The sequence below is a fragment of the Castor canadensis genome, chromosome 13 (genome assembly GCF_047511655.1).
Source record: "Castor canadensis chromosome 13, mCasCan1.hap1v2, whole genome shotgun sequence".
Classification (NCBI taxonomy): Eukaryota; Metazoa; Chordata; class Mammalia; order Rodentia; family Castoridae; genus Castor; species Castor canadensis.
In genome coordinates, this window is record NC_133398.1 from 53,728,276 (window position 1) to 53,754,309 (window position 26,034).

A 26,034-nucleotide genomic window follows, 5' to 3' on the forward strand; every position below is an offset into this window, starting at 1 on the left:
CCATATGTGGGGGGGTGGGGAGGAACATGTGAATCAAAAATGAAATTTGATTATAAAGAGTAAACAATTTGTAATCCCTGCTACCTGAGTAGGAAGCATAAATAAGAGGATTGTGGTCCATGCTGGCCTGGGGGAAAAATGCAATGCCCTATCTGAAAAATAACCAAAGCCAAAAGGGCTAGAGGCTTGGCTTAAGTGGTACAGTGCTTGCTTAGCAAGCATGAGGCCCTGAGTTCAAATCCCAGTATCACCAAAAAGAAAACAAAATCACTCTTTTGTACATTGGTAATCACCAAATCTGTATTTGGGTAGGCAAAATCATAAATTCTGAAGAACTTTTAAAAACGCTTATTAAGGTGTGTAATAAGTTCCATTTCTTTGGAAATAAAGGACATTCATCAAACTTTAAGAAGCCAGGTAAAGAGTTTTACTGTCTTTCCATGAAAACCATCCTTCTGTATATCTCTGTGTGTGACTTTGAGTGTTGCAATTATTAGATTTGGAATTTTTTTTTTCTGTTTGCCCTAATATATTCACAGGGTGACTAAAGTGATGGTATGCAATCAGATGTCATAAGTAAAGCATCTTACTTTACTTATGTACTGTCATAGTACAAAGTCATCTCCACGTAAAGAGGACCCTCACTCCAAGTTACCCTCCTGCGAATATGTACTTTTCTGTGCACAGCGTGTGTTACATGCAGAAGTGTTCCATGCACACACAATATGAAAGAGAATATTTCTAGTCCAAGCTTTGAACTGCCTTGAAAAACAAACTGTTTAGATTCATGTGTATTTTTCACTTACAGGAATAAGAGTGAGATAAACATCTATACCCTAAATGGTTAGAAAACTGCAAACTTCAATCCAGGTTTTGTTTTGTTTTGTTTTTTTAAGATGCTTGTCAAAAGTGAGCCATACAATTACCAGGACAATATGGGAGCACCTAGAAGAAAAAAAAATGGAAGAAATTTGACTAATTGCATCACATTAGGGTTGACAAAAGAAATATGTGCTTTAAATATCTAATTAAAGCAAGCTTTATGTGGCAGATCACCATCTTTAGCCATGTGTGGCTTGTTAATTGACATCATGTCACTGATTAGCCTGGTACAGCATTTTTAGTGTGAAAATGAATGATGCACTTCTGGGGTAGGATATGTCTAGTCCTTCATAGAATCACTTCAGTAACTATAATTAAATTTAACTAAAAATATATATATTATCACAAAAATCACAAAAATCCATAAAAGAAGGTGACATTTTCTGCCAAAGTCAAAGAGTCCTTTCATTGTTTATAAAGTAAAGTGTCATAACTACTCTTGGTATTATGTATTCTATGGTTTTGAGCAAATGTACAATGGCATGTATCCATTATAACCAATGAGACTTTATTTCTGTCATTAAAAAATAAAAACACAAACACAAATCTGTGAGCCAAATGTTTCTAGATTGGCATCTTATGGTAAATTTTTTTAAATGTGTTTTTTTATAAGCACTTAAATTTTTAAGGAAGTTTTAGGTTTACAGAAAACCTAAGAGGAAGGTACAGAGGTTTTCCAGTTATCACCTTGCTGAAATATGCAAAGCCTTTCCTGTGATCAACCTCTCTCTCTGGAACGGTTCATTGCTGCAAGTGGTGAACCTACACTTACACATTATTACCAACCACATTACACAGTGTACATTAGGCTTCATTCTTAGTATTGTGCGTTTGTTGGTTCTGGGCAAATATACAATAACATGTAAACATTATAGTATACATTATAGTATCATACAGGTAAGTTTCACTGTCCTCAAAAATCCTGTGTTCTTCCTATTCATCCCTCCCCAAAACTCCTAGCAACTACCAACATTTTTAATGTTGCTATAGTTTTTCCTTTTCCAGAATATCATAGAATTGGAATCATACAGTATGTGAAATTTTCAACTGGTTTCTGTACTTAGTAATTTAAATGTAAGTTTCCTTCATGTCTTTTTATGGCTTATGGCTCATTTCTTTTTAGTGCTGAATAATATTCCATTGTCTGGATTACCACAATTTATCCATTACATACTAAAAGACATTGTGTTTTTTTCAAGTTTTGGAACTTATGAATAACCATATAAACATCCAGGTGCAAGTTTTTGTGGGGGCATAAGTTTTCAACTACCTTGGGCAAATTCCCAGGAGCATGATTGCTGGATTGTATATATGGCAAGAATAGGTTTCATTGTGTAAGAAACACCACCTCCAAAGTGATTGTACCATTTTGCGTTTCCACCAACAATGAATGAAGGTGTTCTTTATTTAATTTTACCATTTCAATAAGTATGTAACAGTATCTCATGACTATTTTAAGTTAAATTTCCCTGATGATATGTGATGTGCAGTATCTTTTCATACTATTTTTATTGTGCTGAAGATTGAACCCATCTTTTCATATTCTTATTTACCATCTATATATCTTCCTTTTTAGGGGCTTGTTAAGAATTTTGAGTGTTTAATCTACTTGTCTGTCTTCTTATTGTAGAGTTTTACAAGGTTTTAAAAAATTGCTTAATTGAAAACTTTGTATATAGTATGTACAACATGTTTGAGGTCTTTGTATATTTTGAATAACAGGTTTTTTTCTGATATGCCTTTTGCAAATATTTACTGTCTTTGGTGTGGCCTCTTATTCTCTTGCCATTCTCTTTCACAGAGTAGAAGTGCTTAATTTTTTTACTGTTGTGATGGTTTTGGTACATTGTGGCATTTACAAAAGTTCTTACAATGTATTAAATATATCATACTTGGATTCACCCCCAGAAGTTCTCAATTTTAATAATGGCCAGCTTCTCCCTTATTTTTTCATGGATCACGGTTTAGTGTTACACCACAAGCTGTTCCATGGTTTGGCCAGGAGTCCTACCCTCTCCTCTACAGTCCAAGATCAACCATAGCACTGGGGAGACACTCTCCTTATGAAACAGAGCTACCAAGTCAGGCTGTAAGAACCTTCATTCTCTCTTTTTGAGATATGCTCCTTACATTCTGGTAATTATGTAAAGGTTTTTCTGTCTTTTTCATTCTCTCTTAGATTTCAACTTTAGAGACTACAGGATTATTTTTAAAAATGAGATGTAATTCATTAAATTCACCCTTTTAAGTATACAATTGAGTGATTTGCAATTTTGTACCAAATGGTTATGTTTATGCCACTGTTCGGGAATGTTTCCATGTTATACAGTGGACTTAATATTAAATAATGACCATTGATTCATTTTCCCATCAGTGACATGCATTTTAAATTGCCAAAGTGTTAGGGTACTTGCAAAGTTAATGACAATTTCTCCTGCTATTAATGATTATTATACTGAATTGGTAGTTAAGTACAGAACGGGATAGTTTTCAGCAACTTGTTTAACTTATCCTTCTTTATATACTCTCCACATACTCGCACTCATACTTTGAGGTATGTATAATATATAAAGTTCAACAGTCTCCATAGAAACATGGAAGGTTGACCATGGTAACTTGTTATAGTTTCAAGCCAATCCATATCTTTGTACTTTCAAATCAGAGGTAAGAAGCCATCTGAGCATTTATATATCAACACTCAACTCCATTAAAGGCGATAGAGTCTGCAAGGCATATAGCTGAAATAAGGTCCACCTGAAATTTGGTGTGTGCATTAGCTCCTTCGAAACCGTTTCATATATAATCAAGTTCAATTGCTTAAAAAAAATAAAATAAAATGCTGAAGACCTTCCTATTAACAGGATGAAGCATTCTAAATTAATAGTACTTCTAGTCTAAGCACTCCACCACTACCACAGTGAACTTTCCCAAAAATGAAAACATCTACTGAATTTAAATGTTAATATTCTAAACTCCTGGAAAGCATAGACGGTTTAACATGCATTTATTTCCCCCGGGAGTTTCTAGACTAGTGTGTTGAATATAGCTGATGCTCAGTAAAAGGTTGTCAAGTTGACTCACTATTCTTTAAATGTGCATTATGTTAATTGTATATGTAACAGGTCAGTTTTGTGACCTTGAGAAAGTTACTTTTCTTATTCATTTCTTCATCTGTTAGAAAGGTATAAAACCTACCTCCTCTAGAACTAATGAGCTTTGTGTGCAAAGTAACTAAGGACAGCTGTTGTTGTTGTTAGCATGGCATTTTACTGCCCTTATTGTTATGCAATTATTATTATTGTACTTAAGCTCCTGTTCTGTGAGTAAGAAAAACAAGTATTGTAAAACATAGTTCTTGATAAGGGCAAAATAGTTTCTGCCTGGTAGCGAGGGGGTGAGGAGGTGGGGGGTAATGGTGGGGGGCGGGGGAAAGGGGGAGAAATGACCCAAACATTGTATGCACATATGAATAAAAGAAAAAAAAAACATAGCTCTCACTCAGAGGTTTGCCAGGGCCCAACATTATTATGTTTGGAAGGTGAATGAAGACAGAAGGCAGGAGGGACTGTCCCCAACAGGGATGCTATATTGAAGGAATAGCATTCTTAGAGCAGAACTGCAGAAATTATTGCTAGATTGAGTTTTTTGTCACTGTACCTCTACCAAGCCTTCTCTTGTCTTTTTTTGCCTCCTCTTTTCCCTCTACAATGTGCTACCCTCTCAGATCTCAACAGTTCTGCTTCTTTCTCCAGACTTGAATTTATATTCGACTTTTAGCAGATTGCCCCTGCAGGATAAAGCCTGGCAATGGACTGCCCTAAGGCATTCACATCTGTGTCAGGTCCTCTGGGCAGCCTGAAAAGCAGGGCACCAGCTAGTACCAAGCCAGGAGTCCAGAGGGAGGAGCTCCCCCTGAGGATGAAGGTAAGGGCTGGCTTCCTGGAGCAGATGGGACTGGGGTTTGGTTAATAAATGAAGATCTAGAGAGGAGGGAAGAAAGACATTCCAGGCAGAAGAATCCCCAGGAGCAGAGTGCTAAGCTGATATCACTCATGGGAGCAAAGAACAGCCTCAGAAAACTGAAGCAAGAAAATGTCTAAGTGGATATTGTCAGATCAAGATTGGAGTACAGCAGAGCTCAGAAGACCATATTTTGATGTTAAATTGTGTTTGAGGAACTTTGCTGAAACACGTAATTGGCTTGGACATACAAGTACCCATTACAAAGCGATATTGTTTGTTAACAGTATTACATTGCTAAAAGTACAGGTAGAAATGGATGGACAGCTAACTGATGTTGACAGAGAACTAAGGAGGAAGGTCAGTCTACTATAGGTCAGCTTTAAGGTTCTCAGATCAGTTGGATTTCACCTAAAACCATTAATAGAAAAACAATTTTTGAGTAGAAATAAGAAAGGTTCATCAAATAGCAGCCCAAGGAATTTAAGGTTTCCATTAAATATCCAATTTGAAGCACAATATTTTAAGGGTACAAGATCATTCTTATTTTTAAGGTTAGGAAAAAAAGTTCAGGAGGTCATACTATTTATCTGAACTTAACCCCTAAGCAACTCCTTGGCTTAAAGAAACAATGATAGAAAATCCCATTTTAGCTGTGGTAATACAATTTAACTACAGATATAGGTGCTTTCTCTTATCAAATTACATATATATAGTTAAGCAATATAGATCTTGATTCTTTCCCTTGGATTCATTTTCCTCTTTGTCAAAATCAAGTTGAACTGTAATCCTAACTACTCAGGAGACAGAGATCAGGAGGATCAAGGTTCAAAGCCAGCCTGGGAAAATACTTCATAAGACCCTCTCTTGAAATAATGCCACTATTTTAAAAATTGAATGAAAGTAAGATGTTATTCTTCTCACTTAAAAGTGACTACTAACAGGAAAATCATTTCAATTTTGTATTCAACATTTAGAAATTATTTGATGAGCTCTTTCTAGTATATATATATATATTATATATATATATATATAACGTTTTTAATGCTTTGCTTCAACTGGCTAACCTAATTACATTCTGCCTACTCTGAAATAGCACCTACTCTAGACAACCAAAATAGGTCTATCTATGATAGAAGATGAAAACATAAACTTAGAGAGGATGTACTGTGCGAAAGGGATATTTTGTCAGCGCTCATGACCCAAAGTATTCTCTTACATTTTCTTAAATTCAGGTGACAGTAATGTGACCCTATGTTACAGAATTCCATCAGACTGTCAACCACTCTAATTCATTCAGAACTTCCATGTGCAAACCCCTTGTGTCAGTGACTTTGTCTACTGAATAAGTTACCAACTATTCCTGGCTAGCTGCCTTCAACTACTGATTCATGGTGTGGCCATACATCGCTAAGTATTGAGTGGCCTATTGGAGATAAGCACTTATCACACAGATTTTAAGTTTTAGCACTACCTTATGAACAAGTAAGGTATTCCTTTGACAGATATCTGCATTCCCATGAGCTAAATTAACTCTTTATATTAAGGGCATTTAATACATATAAGCAGTAAATTATTCTTTGATGACTCAAGTGATTTTATGAGTTGTAATTTAAATTGTAGTCTCTAGATTTAGGGTATGCTTTTACAAAAAAGGCAATTCCAAAATGAAGCAGGAAGAGATTCCAAGATGGCAGCTAATGGGAGGAAGCAGAAAGCATGCCTCCTAAAGTAAAATCTTGGAGAGACGCTGGAGATACACCTTACAGGAAAAATCACCAAGAAGAGACAAAACTTTGACCCCTCCACACCTCCAGTCTGCACATAGCATCCCCACTCCACATTAAATGGAGAAACCAGGAGGGCTCCTGTGCCACTGCCAGATGCCAGTGCCCAGATGGCTTGGGAAGACACAGACCACAAGGTGAGCTAAGCAGTATGCAGTACTTCCACAGACAATCCTGGGCCAGATCAGCATAGCCCCCTGGACAGACCAGCATAGCCCCCTGGACAGACCGACCCACACCCCGAGAAAAAAGAAAATAAAAATGAATAATAATCAATAACAACAAAAAAGACACGTAGCAAAGAGAGAGGGGTGCCCTGAGTGCTGAGGCAGGGGGGAATCCCTCACAACAAGCCAGCTGGAGAAGGCAGGAGTGGCAGCACATGCCCAGCAACCAGAAGCAGGAAAGCTTGTAAAAGTGGCGGTGGGAGGAAAACTCCACAGGAGAGGAGACCACTTCCCATGTGAGCTGTAAATAAACATGCAGCCCTGAGAAAGTGTGTGCAGTGTCACCTCCCTCAGTGTGTTTGGAAAGGGGAAAGCTTGTAGCAGTGGCTGATGCATCCAGGAGAACTCTAAGTGAACAAAGCCTGAGGGGCTAGGTGAGTGTTAAGCTCACTCCTGAGATCTCATAAATAAAGCCTCCAGCAATAGCAGGCTAACAACAGCAGGCAGGTGAGCCACAACCTCAGATAGCTATTCACAGAACTGTCTCCAGACTCTTTTTTTTTCTCTCTTCCTTTGATGAGACAACAACCGAACTACACCTGCATGATGAAAAATTTACTGAAACTGTATTGCATTTGAACTTGGGACACTTTGTGGTGTTTTTTTGTTTTGTATTGTTTTGTTTGTTTTTTTTTCCCCTTTGATGAGACAATGACAGAACTACTTCTGAGACACCATCTCCAGGATTGGAGGCTGAGGGACTAACACCAAAATTATTAAGACTAAAACTTTATTGCATTTGAACTTGGAGATTTTTTCTTCATTTATTTATTTTTTATTTTTTCTCAATCCTCTCTCTGTCTCTCTAATGCTTGTTCAGCTTACTGTTGATTAGTACACTGTATCTCCCTGTTTATATCTTTCAAAATTTTTTTGTTTGTTTCTTTGTTTGGTTTTTGTCCTACTTGCTTGTTTATTTGTTTTTTCCTTTTTCTTTAACTTCTTTGCTTTCCATCTCCTCTCACCCTTCCATTCTAAATATCACCATTGTTATTATTACAAGCTAGAAAATACTTAATTGCACACAGTACAGGGACAATAACAACACCAAGGGCAATGATGGGAAGACAGAAAAAATAGGAAAACCAGTTTCCCTACAGCAAACAATTAGTACAGGAACCAGAGGGAAATGAAGAAAACAGAACTCAGATCCAGACTACAGCAAAATGAAGATAAACTATGCCAAAGAACCCAATGAAGCCCACAAGAACAATCTAAAAGAAGAAATACTACAGGTAATCAATGAGAATTTTATAGAGATGATACTGCATATGGTCAACCAAAATGTACAGGAGACACTCAAGAAATTCCCAGACAACAAAAATAGAGAATTTGAAAAAGCACAAGAAGAAATAAAAGAAACCATAGAAGCACTGTATGAAGAACATGATTAATGAAGAGATAAATGAACTCAGGGCGAAAATAGACAACATTAAAGAGGAAATGGCTCAGGATATTGAAAACCTCAGAAAAAAGAACGAAACAGAATTGCAAAGCAAAATGGAGGGCCAATCCAGCAGAATAGAACAAACAGAAGACAGAATCTCAGACTTGAAGATGAAATGGTAATTAAAGGGAAAAAACCAAAGAACTGTTAGTCAAATAAATCAAGACATGTGAAAAGAAAATACAAGAATTCACTGACTCCATCAAAAGACCAAACCTGAGAATTATGGGCATTGAGAAGGAGAAGAGGTAAAAGCGAAGGGAATGCATAATATATTGATTAAAATAATAACAGAAATTTCCCAAATCTAGAGGAATCTATTCCCATGCAGATGCAAGAGACCTCCAGAACACCAAATAGACCAGACCAAAATAGATCTACCCCACGGCATATTATCATTAAAACAACAAGTTCAGAAACTAGGGAAAGAATATTGAAGGCTGTAAGAGAGAAAAAACAAATAACATACAAAGGTAAACCCATCAAAATCACAGCAGACTTCTCAACAGAAACATTAAAATCAAGAAGAGCTTGGAGTGAGATCTTCTGGGCACTAAATGAAAATAACTTCAATCCCAGAATACTCTACTCAGCAAAACTATCATTCAAAATAGATGGAGCAATAAAAGTCTTCCATGATAAGCAGAAACTAAAACAATATGTGACCACAAAGCCACCACTACAAAAGATTTTTCAAGGGATTCTGCACACAGAAAGTGAAACCCAACATAACCATGAAAGGGCAAGCAGCACCAAACTACAGGAAAAGAAAAAGCAAGAAAGTAGAGAGTAACCTCAACTTAGGTACACACAATCAAACCTTCAAACAACTAAGACAACTAAATGACAGGAATCACCACCTACCTACCAGTACTAACACTTAATGTTAATGGACTTAATTCACCCATCAAAAGGCACTGTTTGATGAAATGGGTTAAAAAGGAAGATCCAACAATTTGTTGCTTACAGGAGACCCATCTCTCCGACAAAATAAGCATAGGCTTAGGATGAAAGGCTGGAAGATTAACCAAGCCAATGGCCCCCCAAAACAGGCAGGAGTAGCAATACTTTTCTCTGACAAAGTAGACTTCAAACGTACATTGATCAAATGAGATAAAGAATGACATTCCATACTAATAAAAGGGGAAATAGACCAAAAGTAAATAACAATTATCAACCTATATGCACCCAATGTCAATGCACCCAGTTTCATCAAACATACCCTGAAAGACCTAAAAGCATATATTAACTCCAACACAGAGGCTGTGGGAGACTTTAGCACCCCCATTATCATCAATAGATAGGTCATCCAAACAAAAAATCAATAAAGATATCCTAGATCTAAAATATACAATAGATCAAATGGACCTACTTGATGTCTACAGAACATTTCATCCAATTTCTACACAATAAACATTTTTCTCAGTAGCCCATGGAACCTTCTCCAAAACAGATCATATCCTAGGGCACAAAGCAAGCCTCAGCAAATATAAGAAAATAGAAATTGTACCATGCATTCTATCTGATCACAATGCAATAAAACTAGAACCCAACAACAAAAGTAAAGACAAAAAAACATGCAAACAGCTGGAAACATAAAAACTCATTACTTACTGAACAATGGGTCATTGATGAAGTAAAAGAGGAAATTAAAAAGTTCCTGGAAGTCAATGAAAATGAAAACACAACTTACCGGAACCTATGGGACACAGCAAAGGCAGTCCTGAGAGGAAAGTTTATAGCCATGAGTGCATATATTAAAAAGACTGAATGATCCCAAATCAATGACCTAATGATACATCTCAAACTCCTAGAAAAACAAGAACAAACAAATCCCAAAACAAATAGAAGGAGAGAAATAATAAAAATAAGAGCTGAAATCAATGAAATAGAAACCAAAAAAACCATACAAAGAATTAATGAAACAAAAATGTTGGTTCTTTGAAAAAATAAACAAGATCGACAGACCCCTGGCAAACCTGACTAAAATGAAGAGAGAAAAAACCCAAATTAGTAGAATCAGGAATGCAAAAGGGGAGATAACAACAAACACCATGGAAGTCCAGGAAGTCATCAGAGCCCACTTTGAGAACTTATATTCAATTAAATTCAAAAATCTTAAAGAAATGGACAGATTTCTCAATACATATGATCATCCAAAACTAAACCAAGAGGATATTAATCACCTGAATAGATCTATAACACAAAATGAAATTGAAGCAAAATCAAGAGTTTCCCCAAAAAGAAAAGTCCAGGACCTGATGTATTCTCTGCTGAATTCTATCAGACCTTTAAAGAAGAACTGACACCAACCCTCCTTATACTGTTCCATGAAATAGAAAGGGAAGGAAAACTGCCTAACACATTTTATGAAACCAGTATTACACTTATCCCAAAACCAGACAAAGACACCTCCAAAAAGGAGAACTATAGGCCAATCTCCTTAATGAACATTGATGCAAAAATCCTCAACAAAATAATGGCAAACCGAATTCAACAGCACATCAAAAAGATCATTCACCACGACCAAGTAGGCTTCATCCCAGGGATGCAGGGGTGGTTCAACATACGAAAATCAATAAACAAAATAAACCACATTAACAGAAGCAAAGACAAAAACCACTTGATCATCTCAATAGATGCAGAAAAAGCCTTTGATAAGATCCAACACCATTTCATGATAAAAGCTCTAAGAAAACTAGGAATAGAAGGAAAGTACCTCAACATTATAAAAGCTATATATGACAAACCTACAGCCAGCATTATACTTAACAGAGAAAAACTGAAACCATTCCCTCTAAAATCAGGAACCAGACAAGGATGCCCACTCTCTCCACTCCTATTTAACATAGTACTGGAAATCCTAGCCAGAGCAATTAGGCAAGAAGAAGGAATAAAAGGAATACAATTAGTTTTAAAAAACAGTCAAAATGTCCCTATTTGCAGATGACATGATCCTATACCTTAAAGACCCAAAATTCTCTACTCAAAAGCTCCTAGACACCATAAATAGCTATAGCAAGGTAGCAGGATATAAAATCAACATAGGAAAATCATTAGCATTTCTATACATTAATAATGAACAAACTGAAAAAGAATATATGAAAACAATTCCATTTACAATAGCTTCAAAAAAAATCAAATACCTAGGTGTATACCTAACAAAGGATGTGAATGACATCTACAAGGAAAACTATAAACTTCTGAAGAAAGAGATTGAGGAAGACTATAGGAAGTGGAGAGATCTCCCATGCTTATGGATTGGTAGAATCAACATAGTAAAAATGTCTATACTCCCAAAAGTAATCTACATGTTTAATGCAATTCCCATCAAAATTCCAATGACATTCATTAAACAGATTGAAAAATCTACCATGAAATTTATATGGAAACACAAGAGGCCACGAATAGCCAAGGCAATACTCAGTCAAAAGAACAATGATTGAGGTATCACAATACCTGACTTCAAACTATATTACAAAGCAATAACAATAAAAACAGGATGGTACTGGCACAAAAACAGACATGAAGACCAGTGGAATGGAATAGATGACCCAGATATGAAGCCACACAACTATAACCAACTTGTCTTTGACAAAGGAGCTAAAAATATACAATGGAGGAAAACAGTCTCTTCAATAAAACCTGCTGGGAAAACTGGTTAGCAGTCTGCAAAAAACTGAAACTAGATCCATGTATATCGCCCTATACCAACATTAACTCAAAATGGATCAAGGATCTTAATATCAGACCCCAAACTCTAAAGTTGGTACAGGAAAGAGTAGGAAATACTCTGGAGTTACTAGGTTTAGGTAAGAAGTTCCTCAATGGAACCCCAGCAGCACAGCAACTAAGAGATAGCATAGATAAATGGGACTTCATAGAACTAAAAAGCTTCTGCTCAACAAAAGAATGGTCTCTAAACTGAAGAGAACACCCACAGAGTAGGAGAAAATATTTGTGAGCTACACATCAGACAAAGGACTGATAACCAGAATATATAGGGAACTTAAAAAACTAAATTCTCCCAAAACTAATGAACCAATAAAGAAATGGGCAAGTGAACTAAACAGAACTTTCTCAAAAGAAGAAATTCAAATGGCCAAAAAACACATGAATAAATGCTCACCATCTCTAGCAATATAGGAAATGCAAATTAAAACCACGCTAAGATTCCACCTCACCCCTGTTAGAATAGCCACCATTAGCAACACCAGTAACAACAGGTGTTGGAGAGGATGCGGGCAAAAACGAACCATCTTACACTGTTGGTGGGAATGTAAACTAATACAACCACTCTCGAAAAAAATTTGGAGGCTACTTAAAAAGCTAAACATTGATCTACCATTTGATCCAGCAATACCACTCTTGGGGATATACCCAAAAGACTGTGACACAGGTTACTCCAGAGGCACCTGCAACTAAGAGATAAACCCATGTTTACTGCTGCACTATTCACAATAGCCAAGTTATGGAAACAGCCAACACACCCCACCACTGATGAATGGATTAAGAAAATGTGGTATTTATACACAATGGAATTTTATGCAGTCACGAAGAAGAACGAAATGTTATCATTCGCTGGTAAATGGATGGAATTGGAGAACATCATTCTGAGTGAGGTTAGCCTGGCCCAAAAGACCAAAATTAGTATGTTCTCCCTCATATGTGGACATTAGATCAAGGGTAAACACAACAAGGGGATTGGACTTTGATCACATGATAAAGCAAGAACACACAAGAGAGGTGTGAGGATAGGTAAGACACCTAAAAAACTAGATAGCATTTGTGGCCCTCAACGTAGAGAAACTAAAGCAGATACTTTAAAGCAACTGAGGCCAATAGGAGAAGGGGACCAGGAACTAGAGAAAAGGTTAGATCAAGAAGAATTAACCTAGAAGGTAACACACATGCACAGGAAATTAATGTGAGTCAACTCCCTGTATAGCTATCCTTATCTCAACTAGCAAAAACCCTTGTTTCTTCCTATTATTGCTTATACTCTCTCTTCAGCAAAATTAGAGATAAGGGCAAAATAGTTTCTGCCTGGTGGCAAGGGGTGGAGGGGGGAAAGGGAGAGGGTGGGGGGGTAAGGGAGGGGGTGGGGGAACGGGGTAGAAATGACCCAAATATTGTATGCAAATATGAATAAAAAAAGAATAAAAGAAAATAAAACAAAATGAAGCAGGAAATTTTCACCTCCTTATATTTATAACTTTTAATAAAAATTTTTGCAATTCTTTTCAGTGCTCTAGTTTTCTTAAGGATAACTATAGTAGGAAAGTTCTCAAGAATTTGAAAACTAATGAACAAAGTTGGAACTCATACCTAGCAAGGATTTACTTAATATTAAAATTTCATATTGATAATGTTCTGTTTCGAAAGAGTCTCACAATGTGAAACAAAAACATGTTCAAAAAGGAGTCCCAGAATTTACACGTTATTTATATATTTCTAACTGATGTTACATTTTCTTAAAATTTTGTTTTATATTCTAGAAGTTGTTTGATCTTAAAAATCTGTTTGCATTAGCACTGGCATTTTTAATGCTTCACATTTTATTACCTCCAGTGTCTTTTTGATCATTAATCTTCATATCTATTTGTTGTTTGGAATAAAGGCCAGAATTCTAGCAAATGGTAGAAATCTCATAAACAACAGATAGGGTCTGTATAAGCTGTAAGGAAATTTCCTTTACAACTTGAAAAGAGAAAAAAAAATCTTTTTTCTCCCTTAAAGGATAATGGTTTTCGTTAATTCCAAAGGTCATGTGTAAAAAAAAAAAAAAAAAGTCTCTTTCCTTAAATACTGAGATTCATCATCCTGACATTATTTACTGGAGTAGCAGTTCATGAACTGATAGGAGGCCCCATGATCTTGTGCTCTTCTGTCATATTTTCGACTCTTCCTTAATTACTTCTTAAGACAAACATGTGAATGCTGTATACACTCAATCTTGGGAACTGATTTTCATCACATGAAGTTTCATCATTTTCCAGTCCCATTGCTGATGCTGTGCTAATTGTCAGACATCACCCTGAAGGTTTTAATATGCGTGCATTATAAAATATGTCAATCATAAAAAGGTATAGAGAATAAAACAAACATCTGTGTAACCACTAGCTCTTTAAACAAATACTAATAGTTTACCTTGTTCTCCTTATTAAAAATATTATAAATGTGGCTAAAGTATACTATCCACAATGTCTCAATTCAATTCTCTTTCCTTTCTCCCTGTCCAGAGGGTAACCAGCATTCCAAAGTTGGAGCATATTTTCCCATTGTGTTTATATACATAAGAATTTTCTCTAAATATCTAGCAAAAATTTATGTGACATTAAAATTGATATAAATAGCATCATACTGTAAAAATCATACCAATTCTCCTTACCATATTTTTTTAATTCACCTGTGTTAATATTATAGATCTAGTTATTAATTTTAATTGCTTATATAGTATTTTCTTATATGAATAAATCACTTGTTATTAACCCATTTACCTGATAGATTTGTTATTTTAATTTGTAAATCCCTGATAGCTAGTAAGGGTGAACATCTCTTTATATTAGACATGCATGTCTTCTTCTAATGGGATCCACTTTTTCCTACTAGTTTCTTTGCTTTTCTTAAAAATCATTTATAATTATATCATATTATATCATATATATCATATTGTAAATATTACTGTTGTTCATTATATATTACAAACGGTATCTCTCAGCTTTTATCTAGTCTGTTTACTTTGTCCAAGGAGTTTTTAAAAACATGTCAAAAGTTTAATGCTGGTAAAAGTATCAATATTGTCTTTAGAGGTTGGGGCTTTTTATGTCTTAATTAATAAAATTGAGCTAAGCTTGGTGGTACATGCCTATAATTCCAGTACCTGGGAGACTAAGGCAGGAAGAATACAAGTAGGAGGCCAGTCTGGACTATATAGCAAGTTCAAGGCCAGCCTGGGCTATACATATAGTGAGATTCTGCCTCAAAAAAAGAAAATAAAAAGGCTGGAAGTTTGGCTCAGGTGGTAGAATGCCTGCCTAGCAAAACTTAGTACTACTAAGAAAAGAAAAGAAAATCTTCTGAACTGCAAGACCATAAATGAATTATACATTCTCATTGACAAGTTTGAAGATCATGTTTTTCCCATTAAGTTTTAATGCATCTGGAAATTGTTTTTATGTATAGTGACCATGTATTTGTTAAATTCTGTTACCAATTATTTGTAACAGCTTTCTGTCCTATTCTAAGTTTTCTTCTGGGTGTATGTCTATTTATAGGGTCTTTACTCATCTATATTGTTCTGTTTGTCTATGTTCTAATACTATACTGTTCTAATTCTTATAACTTCATAATATGCCTCAATATTGGCAGAGAAGGATCTTTCTTTAAAAGAAGGGTCCTTTTTCTTCTTCAAAAGTTTTCTGACCACACTGGATATAATGGTGAATTTGTGGGGAAATTGGCATCCTTATAAAATCAAGACTTCCCATCCATGAACACTGTATAGCTCTCCATTTAATTTTTTAATACTTCCAAAAAGATTTATAGATTTATTCTGAAAATTTTTGATAAGTGTAATATATTCCTGGCATAAAAAATGGAGACACTAACACTGTATAGTGATAGCCTGTCATGTATGCATCACAATAAAACATTCATGTTTTCCCAGAGAATAAATAAGATGACCCATTTAGTCTCCCAGAGGTAGAAGACTGGCTGGCCTCTGGTAACTGCTAGAGAATCAGCAGTTTACTATTTCAAACAGTAAAGAAGTGAAAACAAACTATTTCAAGTAATCATGTTGCTTCTTCCTCTCCCCTCCTTTTGTGTTTTCAGTACTGGGGTTTGAACTCAGGGCTTACACCTTGAGCCATTCCACCAGCCCTTTTTTGTGAAGCATTTTTTTGAGATAGGGTTTCACAGAACTATTTGCTCTGGCTGTCTTAGTTCTGTGATCCTCCTGATCTCTAGGAGGATCCTGAATAGTTAGGATTATAGGCATGAACCATTGGCAACCAGCCTCTCCCCTCTTTAAGGTTTCTCTTATTTAAACCCATTTGCCTTTCTTAGATGAAATTAAGTATTGGTTCCATTGGCTTCATTTGTTCACAAGGAGATAGAATGGTCTTAATTAACTGTGTATCTTTGCGTAGTTATTCATTGATACTCCATTTAGATTTTGTATCTCTTTTAGACCTAAGTTCTTAGAGTTCTGCTACTGTTATAAGTGGGATCTTTCTAAAATTATATTTCAAATTTGCTATTACTATTGCAAAATTTAGCTGTTTATTGCTTTCTTCAGGTTGTTGTAAGGAATATGTATAAATCCCTGTACATATTTGTACAGGTATAAATTCCTTATATACAGTTGGCTTTCTTCAGCTTCTTTTATCCTTTCCAAATAAATGTAAAAATGATATAGAGTATTAGTTTAGAATACAAAAATTACAAAATATGAAGTTTCATAAAATATTTATGTACAGAACTTAAAGGGTGTTTTCTAATATATACAGTTCATGACTATGAAGTTCATAACCCATTTGATAAGTCTTAACAAACATAAGTAGATAATAACATTTAAAAACCCCACAGGGTAATGTATTTTACATACTATGCAGGGTGTTCTGATTGTTTTCTTTGTGGAATCATATATAACTCAATCTACCAAATTTCCTATAAACCAAATCTATTCTTTTTGGCTCTATGTATTTACCCAACGAGGAATTTGGTAGCCAATTCAAGTTATGCTTGTGAATATGACACAAATAGGAAAGGTTGAATTGGAATGTACTTTCACTTTTAAAACATCTGGCCCCTTCATTGCATTGTTTTTTTACTTGGATAAAATCAATCAAGGAAAGCATGGTGGTCACTCGGTGGTCACTCTAATTAATTAACAATGATTAAATTAATGAAATAACAAATTAATTAATGTTTTCTGAGGTTATAAACAGCTTTGAGCATGCATTCACTTACATTTAATGCTAGTTCTTTGCTCCTGAACACTTACATTTAACGTTGGTTCTCTTTATTCCACAAATACTTATAGAGGAGGCAGTTAGGTCAAACTTCTATTTTTGGGAAAATGTTATTCTGTTAGGAGTATGCTGAGTGGATTCAGGTGGGAAGATGCTGAGAGAGCAACAAGGTGAGTTATTCTCTGGTAACCCAAATGCTCTTGACATCTTGCTACTTCCCTTGTATTTAAGTCCACTAAATATTCTAACATAGCAGCCAAGTTAGAAATATAATTCAGCGAGTTAAACTATTATCTTCAGATGTTAACACTTGCTGTTTCCTTTCCCTTAGCAGGGCTGGAAAAGAGGTTGGTGAACATCTCAAAAGCACAGGAAAATAGTTTTAACCCACTGCACTTAAGTATAAATATGTTTGTTAAACTACTTTTTAAGTTCATAGAAATACTCCCCCCCATTAGTTCTCTGCCCTGCATCCAACTAAGAGAGAAAATATAATTTACATGAAAACAGAGCTATTGTCAATAGATTGCATTTTTGTCTCAATTGAACTTTAGTGAATTAATGACTTTGTTAAAAAAAAAAACTTTTCTTTCCACACACAGTAACTAAAGATAAGCATTTCTTTTTTTTTTTAATTTTTATTTTATTCATACGTGCATACAATGTTTGGGTCATTTCTCCCCCCTTCCCCCACCCCCACCCCCTCCCTTACCCTGATGTCCCCTCTCTCTCCCCCCACCCCCACCCCTTCGCTTCCTGGCAGAAACTATTTTGCCCTAAGATAAGCATTTCTGAAGATGCCCTCTAAATGCCCACCACTACTGCACAAAAGACACCCCTATGTTACCAGTCTTTCACAGGAACACTGTATCGTCAGTCAATTGGTATAAATATTTAAATAACATTTCTTTTCTACCAATGTTGTAATAGTGGTTTAAATAACCACTTTGTGAACCATAACGCTATAGGCAGAGGAGGCTTTCACTAACTACATACTGAAGAAAATCACATTCTGCAATGAATTTAATATTAATCATTATCCTGATGTTGTATCCATCTGACAACCAAAACCAGTGTGTTCTGTTTCTCCACCCTTCCAGCTATTTCTTCTCTGCAAACAATGCAACTAACACACACAAGCAGGGTTTGAGGCAATGACTAGAAGTCCAGTCCCTGCTATACCTTTTGGACAAATCAGCTGCTTTGATTGCTTCTTAGAGTGTGGAGAACCGAAGTCACCCTCAGAGAAGAGGCTAGCAACAAACAGTTGAAAGCCAGCTAGAAAGATTTTCTAACAAAGCATAAAAGTCAATTCATGCCAAAGGCTCCAGATGAGAAGAAGTTTAAGGGACTGTCACTTGAAGGTCAAACATGACCATTTATTTTGGTCAAAATAAATAAAGCTTTTTGATAAAGGAGTTCCACAACAAGATATGTTTATCTATTCTGGTTTACAAAAATTATTTGAAGTTTTAAAAGGATTTTTGTTCTAAAAGAATTTTTTTTATTACTTAATCATCATTTAATGTCTAAATTATGACAGCTTTTCAGTGAGAACCTTGCAAGCAGGTACCTTTGATTTCTTCCCACTCTCTATTTTTTTAATTTTAATTTTATTTTATCATTTTTACATTTACTTACATGTGTATACATTATTTGGGCCACCTCCCCCCCACCACTTCCAGGCAGAACCTTTTCTGCCCTCTTTGCCCTCTTGCTCTCTGATTTTGTGGAAGAGAAAAGATAAGAGATAATAAGAAAAACATAGCCTTTTTGCTAGTTTGAGATTAAGATAGCTATACAGAGAGATTCCTAGTGTTGCTTCCATGCACTTGTGTATTGCAATCCACATTGGTTCATCTCTACCAGACCTCTTCACTACTTCCTAGTCCACTTCCCATAGCAGCCTCTGTCAGTTTAAGATTGCTATATTCGCTTCTCTACAGTGAGCACATCAACCACATTCAAGTTTTAGGTTTCCTTCCTTTCCCTATTCCTCCTGTGCATGTTCTCTCCTTGGTGTGTGACCCTTGCCCAATAATATTACTGCATTTGTTTTAAGTCTATAATCTGCATATGAGGGAGAACATGTGATTTTTGGCCTTCTGAGCCTAACTTCGCTTAAGATGATGTTCTTTATTTCCATCCATTTACTTGCGAATGACAAAATTTCATTCTTCCTTGTGGCTGAATAAAATTCCATTGTGCATAAATACCACATTTTTCTTATCCATTCATCAGTAGAGGGCATCTTGGCTGTTTCCATAGCTTGGCTAATGTGAATAGTGCTGCAATAAACATTCAGGTTTACAAAGGCAGGTGCCTTTGTAATAACCTGAGTCACATTTCTTCGGGTATATCCCTAGGAGTGGGATTGCTAGATCCTATGGCAGATCTATGTTTAGTTTTTTAAGAAGCCTCCATATTGTTTTCCATAGTGGTTGTACTAGTTTACCTTCCCACCAGCAGAGTACGAGGGTTCCTTTTCCCCCACATCCTCGCCAACATTTATTCTTGTTGGTGTTCTTGATGGTAGCAATTTTAACAGGAGTGAGGTGGAATCTTAGTGTGGTTTTGATTTACATTTCCTTTATGGCCAGGGATGGTGAGCACTTTTTCATGTGTTTTTTGGCCTTTTGGGTTTCTTCCTTTGTAAAAGTTCTGCTTAGTCAGTTGCCCACTTCTTTATTGGTTCATTGATTTTTGGGGGGTTTAGTTTTTTTAGCTCCCTGTATATTCTGGTTATCAGTCCTTTGTCTGGTGTATGGTGGCAAAGATTTTGTCCCATTCTATGGGTGGTCTCTTCAATTTAGAGAACATTTCTTTTGTTGTGCAGAAGCTTTTTAGTTTCATGTAATCCCATTTGTTAATTCTTTCTCTTAGTTGTTGGGCTCCTTGAGTTCTACTGAGGAAGTCCTTGCTTAAATGTATTGCTTCCAGTGTATTCCCTGCTCTTTCCTGTACTAACCTCAAGGTTTCAGGTCTGATGTTAAGGTCTTTAATCCACTTCAAGTTGATACTAGTATAGGGTGACAGGCATGGCTCTATTTTCTGCAGGCAGATAACCATTTTTCCTAGCAACATTTGTTGAAGAGACTGTTTTTTCTCCATCATATGCTTTTGGTGACTTTGTCAAAAATAAGGTGAGCATAGCTGTGTGGATTCATATCTAGGTCCTCTATTCTGTTTCACTGGTCTTCGTACCTGTTTTTATGCCAGTACCATGCTGGTTTTTTTTATTGCTATGGCTCTGTAGTATAGTTTAAAGTCGGGTATTGTGATACGTCCAGGGTTGCTCTTTTTGTTCAGTATTGTCTTGGCTACTGGTAGTCTCTTGTGTTTCCAAATGTACTTTAGGGTTGATTTTTCAATCTCTGTGATGAATGTCATAGGGATTTTGATGGGAATTGCATTGAACATGTAGATTGCTTTTGGTAGTATAGCCATTTTTACTATGTTGATTCTGCCAACCCATGAGTATGGGAGCTCTTTCCACCGTCTGTAGTCTTCTTTTTTTTTTTTTTATTGTTTTATTATTCATATGTGCATACAAGATTTTTTTTCTAAAAGAATTTTTTTGTATGAGAAAAAAAAAGAAGAAAGGGTATTAGATAATAAAAATTAAAACAAAGTAAAACTTAATACCCTTTAATAGTGAATAGCAATAATTTTATCCAGAAGTGTAACAAGGTATTTCCTACAGCTAATCCTACTTCTGTCCAAAGAGCCTACATATTTGTGATAAGTTTCTTACTTCCACATTATGGATTTCCAGATGACAAACATCCCTGAATTTATGTTATTTATGATAAACCTATATACCAGCTTGAAAGGGCATCATGGCAAATAATCTGAAATGTTCTTTTATCACCTCATTAAAAACTGAAATTGTTCATATGATTTTAACAAGAATGCTTTGTACTTAGAAGGATTTTCACATTAATAGAATATACATTCTTTATATTCTGTGTTGGAATCCTTAGAGTGTTTTCAGTATGTGCTCCTAACAACAGGGCACTAGAGAACAGTCATAGTGGGTTTTCCTTATCAACAAACATACACTCAAACTGAGTACAATCACAAGAAATGCTAGGCCAGGTGCTAGTGAGGTGAGAATTAGCACATGAATTTCGTATCTAAGAAGTAGAGCTAAGGACCTGGTAGGAGAGGAGAAATAGAGGCATACATGTCTGGGATACTAGAAAGGATTTATTTAAGAGCAGATAGAATTGTACAGATTATGTTGCTCAACCATAGTTCCCCTCTCTGGCACCTGCCTTTGCCAAGAGGTTTTGTGATCTGTACCAGGAAGGATTCTTGTAGATTCCCCCCATTCTGCTGCAAATGTTCCCTGCTGTCAGACAGAAACTCAAAAATAAGGAAGATGAAAGTAATAATCATTTTTTGTACAAGTGAAAACTCAGGTTTAATTTTTCCCCAAGAACAAACAGAGATTATACTGCTTCATCTTTTAATATCTAGTTAGAATGTGAAGTTACACTTTCACAGTGTTTCATATTTTGTGGGCCAGATGAAGTCCCGGAACAGAGACACACCTCCCACAGAAATTGTTAGAATTTCATAAACTTCTAAGAAGACCAAATTAGTGTCTGGTATTTAGGAAGCTTTGATCTTTTTTTCCCTCCCATTTTCTTGTAACAACCCTAGCATTAGCTACGTGTGTTGGTAGGCAATGCCTGTTCAGGTTAAATGTTTCTGTCCATTGGATTACTTATGACCTCAGTATATGACTAAGGATGAAGTTTTCTTATGATGGAAATCAATGTAATACTATCTATTAGTAATATTTGCGATAATCTTCAATGCTTTCCAAGTGACTATAATTGTTTTTAGTAGAACTACTATGACTGATTGCATTATGTTCATAATTAATTCATGTTATTCAATTTCTTATGGTTTAAGTGATGTAATAATGAGTCTTGCTCATGATGTTTTCATGATGTATCCACATTACAACACTTGCCAAAACTTTGCATAAACCAAATGTTAAATGAGCTCACACATTTCAGTTTGTATGACCTCAAATGGGATGTTAAAATATAATTGCAAGATATTGTTCATAAGAAGCAGTAATAAAATTTAGGTGGCAATGTGTATGTACCATTAGGTCACAAAGAAAGCTTTGATTACATGACAAAAGATAAAAAGGTAAGTTCCACATCTTTAGAATTTGCTGGGGAAAAAAATGAATCATATGAAAATTAATTAAATACACTTAGGAACCTTCACCACTGCTCCTTCCCATACTGGGGTACAAGAGTTGAAAAAAGTGTAAATGCCCATCATGGAGAAGATATAAGTAAAAAAAAAAAAAAACACTGTAAAGGGTGGCCTATGAATGGCTACTGAGAGAACAAATTTTCTCAGTGTCTAAATTTGCTTTGAAGGTGTTCTAAAGTATTGTTTTTCTGTGACCCTACCATTTTATGGTTGTACAAAAACCCCACAGGTTTGTATACATATATCCTCTAATTCCAGTGAACACTTCTGAGTGCAAAGGTAATGCCATACAAAGCCACATGTACAGTGTTCAGAAGTCCAACTTCTACAGTATAGTACCAACTACAAATCATAGCTTGATTTGCAAAAAGAAAGGGGCTAGTATCTTGACATTACCAGTCAACTATACTACTTGCTTCATTTGAGAGTTCCTTTGCTAGACTTTTTTTTTCCATTTTCTTCCCCAAAAGCACCATCAGAGAAATAAACCATTATAAAATAAATATGACTAACACTTTGAGATAAAAATAACCACAAAGAAGCCAGGAATGGAAGATGGTGGAATTTCCATTGACCCATGAAACAATCTCAGCTTTACATGTAAATCTTTTTTCTTCACTTATTTAAATTATTATCATCTCATATTCAGACTTATTGGCAAAATATCAGTTATTTAAAAATGAATCTCCCACAGGCTGCCACAAACAAACTTCAACACTTAAGCAAAATGTTTAAAACTTGCCAGATCTGGGAAAAATCAGAGAGTTGCCCCCATCCAGCCTGCTCACTGCCCTACCATTTAGCTTCACTCTCCTTTCACATAAATCTGAGAAAACACCATCCAAACCTCTTCAGATTCGTTAAAAAACAAAACAAAACAAAATGCAAGTCAGGATTAGCCACAGAATCCCTGCGTTTCAATGAATAAATAGAAGAGACACTGTACCAAGTCTTCAGTTTTGTGACTAGTCAAGTGGTCAGACAGGAAATCTTCATGAAGGCTCTCTCTTCGAATCAGTGTAAATTCTCTCAGGAAAACAGCCCCTTGGCTTTGGTCTCCACATACCTAGAGAGACAAGGTAGCTGAATTAAGCCTTCAGACAGAGTCTGGAGGGAAAGGGCACTGAGGGATTAATGTCTCAGAGTTGTAAAAACCTCTTGGGTTCATTTCAATTCTGATTAGAGCAATCAAAAACAATGCACACAAATACATATTAATGCAAGAGCCACTAGAACATTCTAGCATGTGGTTCCTCTTATAGATGCCAGAAAAGTCCCCTGCTAAGTTGGTACTTCTTAACCTGCTGGTGTCTACATGATGTTTAAACTCAGTGATTATAGATTATCTCTGTGGCCAGGTCCTTTGGGTTAGGCTCCTAGATTCATTCCAATGGGCTCTCCATATATATGAACCTCTTAGGGGGCTTGGACCCTCAAGGATCCAACAGATCTGAGCAGTGAGTTGGTCCTGATCTTCTGTTAAATGTCTACCAAATAAGGAGGAACTGGCCTGAGCTGACTTCCTGAGCTATTCAAGTACTTTAGAACCAGATGCACATTAGCTGATGTGGAAGGATGAATTGTAAAACTTTTATTTAGAGCTTATCACATATGAGGTTCTTTACACATGTTATCTTGCAACAGTCCCATGAGGTGTCTGTTATTAGCCACACTTTAGAAATTAGGAACTAGAGGCACAGAGGATTTCAGGAATTTGCCAAGTTAGCAAGTGTTGAAATAAACAATCAAATACAGGTCTGACACTAAACCCACTATGTTTTCATTCTATCATTTTGCTACTGAGCTGCTCAAGTCTCCTCTGGTGAGGTACAAACTGTTAAACAGCTCCTGTAAACTCAAGGGATGATCCTTGTGCCTAGACCTTGAAATGCCTCTTAGCCTTAATTCTAAGACAGAAATGATTACGATGTTATTGGATTGCTCAGAAGATGGATCATATGTGCACCATGCTTAATGAAGTCTCTGCACCTAGTAAATTTTCAGTAAATAAAGCCATTATTATTGTCAAAAGCATACTCTACTCAAGGAAAAAGTAAAAATCTAAGTTTTTAACACCCATGAAGTTCTTTAAACATATTAGCAATATTTAAAATGGGTATACAGATATCCATCATAGTGTTTTTAATTACTAACTTTTATAATTTTTGAATTTCATACCTTTTTATAATATTGTTAGCAATGAATATGTGAGTGTTCATTTTAGTTCATGCCTTCTTGAATGTCTGAAATAATACATAATAAAATTATTTTAAACCTCAGGCTTTTGGAAAGTATAACTTCCTATAATTTATATGTGATGGTCTCTAGTGTACAATGTAGACAGTTTCATGTGGTAGACAAAATGTTGCCCCTCAAGACTTTCCCTCCATGGTGCCACTCTTGTGAATATGTTGTTTCACTTGAAAAAAGGACTTTGCAGATATAATTAAGGTTCAAGATAGAGTTAGTATCTCAGTATCTAGGTGGACTCAATATAACAATGTGGGACTTTTGATACAAGTGTAACAAAATGCAATAGGTTCAAATCTTGAGGAGAAAAGAATTCCATAAATAAATAAATAAGCTACAACCAAGAGATAAAAGGGTGGACAGAGAAAGATTTGTTACCTGTGACAGATAGGGAGAGAATGGGAGTTACTTCCAAAGCAATTCTGTCATTGAACAAAGGAAATATGCAGATTTTATCAGAGGAATCTATACATATTCACAGAGGAAACATGTTAGGGGCTGTCATATTTGACAGCATGCTCAATTTAAGTAAGACATTCCTCAGTGTGCCAGTTTAAGGTCATAGTTCAAGGAAAGATGGTGGGAATGTTCAGTTCAAGGTCATGGAGCAAATGTTCAAAAGGCAGAGATGTGGCAGAGGGGTAAGTCACAGAGATTAAAGTGCAAAGGGACTTGCCATTGCTGGCTTATAGACAGAGGAGAGCACAGGGAATGTGTGAGAAGAAAATAAGTTCTGCCAATGACCAGTGAACCTGGTTAGGCCTCCAAGCTCTAGGAGTCCCAGATATCTCATTGACTAGTCCTTGATTTTAGCCAAGTGAGACTTTGAGAATCCAAGCATGCCTTGACAGATTTCTGACCTACAGAAATTGTGAGATAATATTTTTGTGTTGTTTTAAGCCACTAAATTTGTGGTAATTTGTTACAGCATCAGTTGCAAACTAATGCAATTATTAAGAGGCAGGACACAATGAAAGGTTATTTTGTTTCGTCTACCTTCACTCTGTAAGAACTAATTGAAATTAAATATGCAAAGGCAAAGTTTGCAAAAAGTCCCTCTTGGAAAAATATCTTCTAGCTGACCTAAATTATTCCTGCTATGTTTAAAATTCATTTTCTCTTAGTTCTTTTCTCATAGAGTCAATGGTTCTTTGAATGTGTTAAATACACTTTGGAAATTGTTTTACCCCTCTAACTTCCCTGCTCTGAAGCTTTTCTGATTCATTCTTTCCTGTTTCACTTCCTGCTGGGTACATACCAAG

The 26,034-nt window shown here is 35.8% G+C and overlaps 1 protein-coding gene across 4 annotated transcripts in view; it reads right to left on the minus strand.

The window, feature by feature from the left end:
* The window catches only part of Adamtsl1 (ADAMTS like 1), a 946,298-nt gene that overhangs the window by 654,465 nt on the left and 265,799 nt on the right, over nt 1-26,034 (minus strand). For all 4 annotated transcript variants that reach the window (XM_074051743.1, XM_074051742.1, XM_074051741.1 and 1 more), the window contains exon 2: nt 23,469-23,588. In XM_074051743.1, the coding sequence (XP_073907844.1) occupies nt 23,469-23,588 (120 nt within the window). The remainder of the gene's footprint in view (nt 1-23,468; nt 23,589-26,034) is intronic.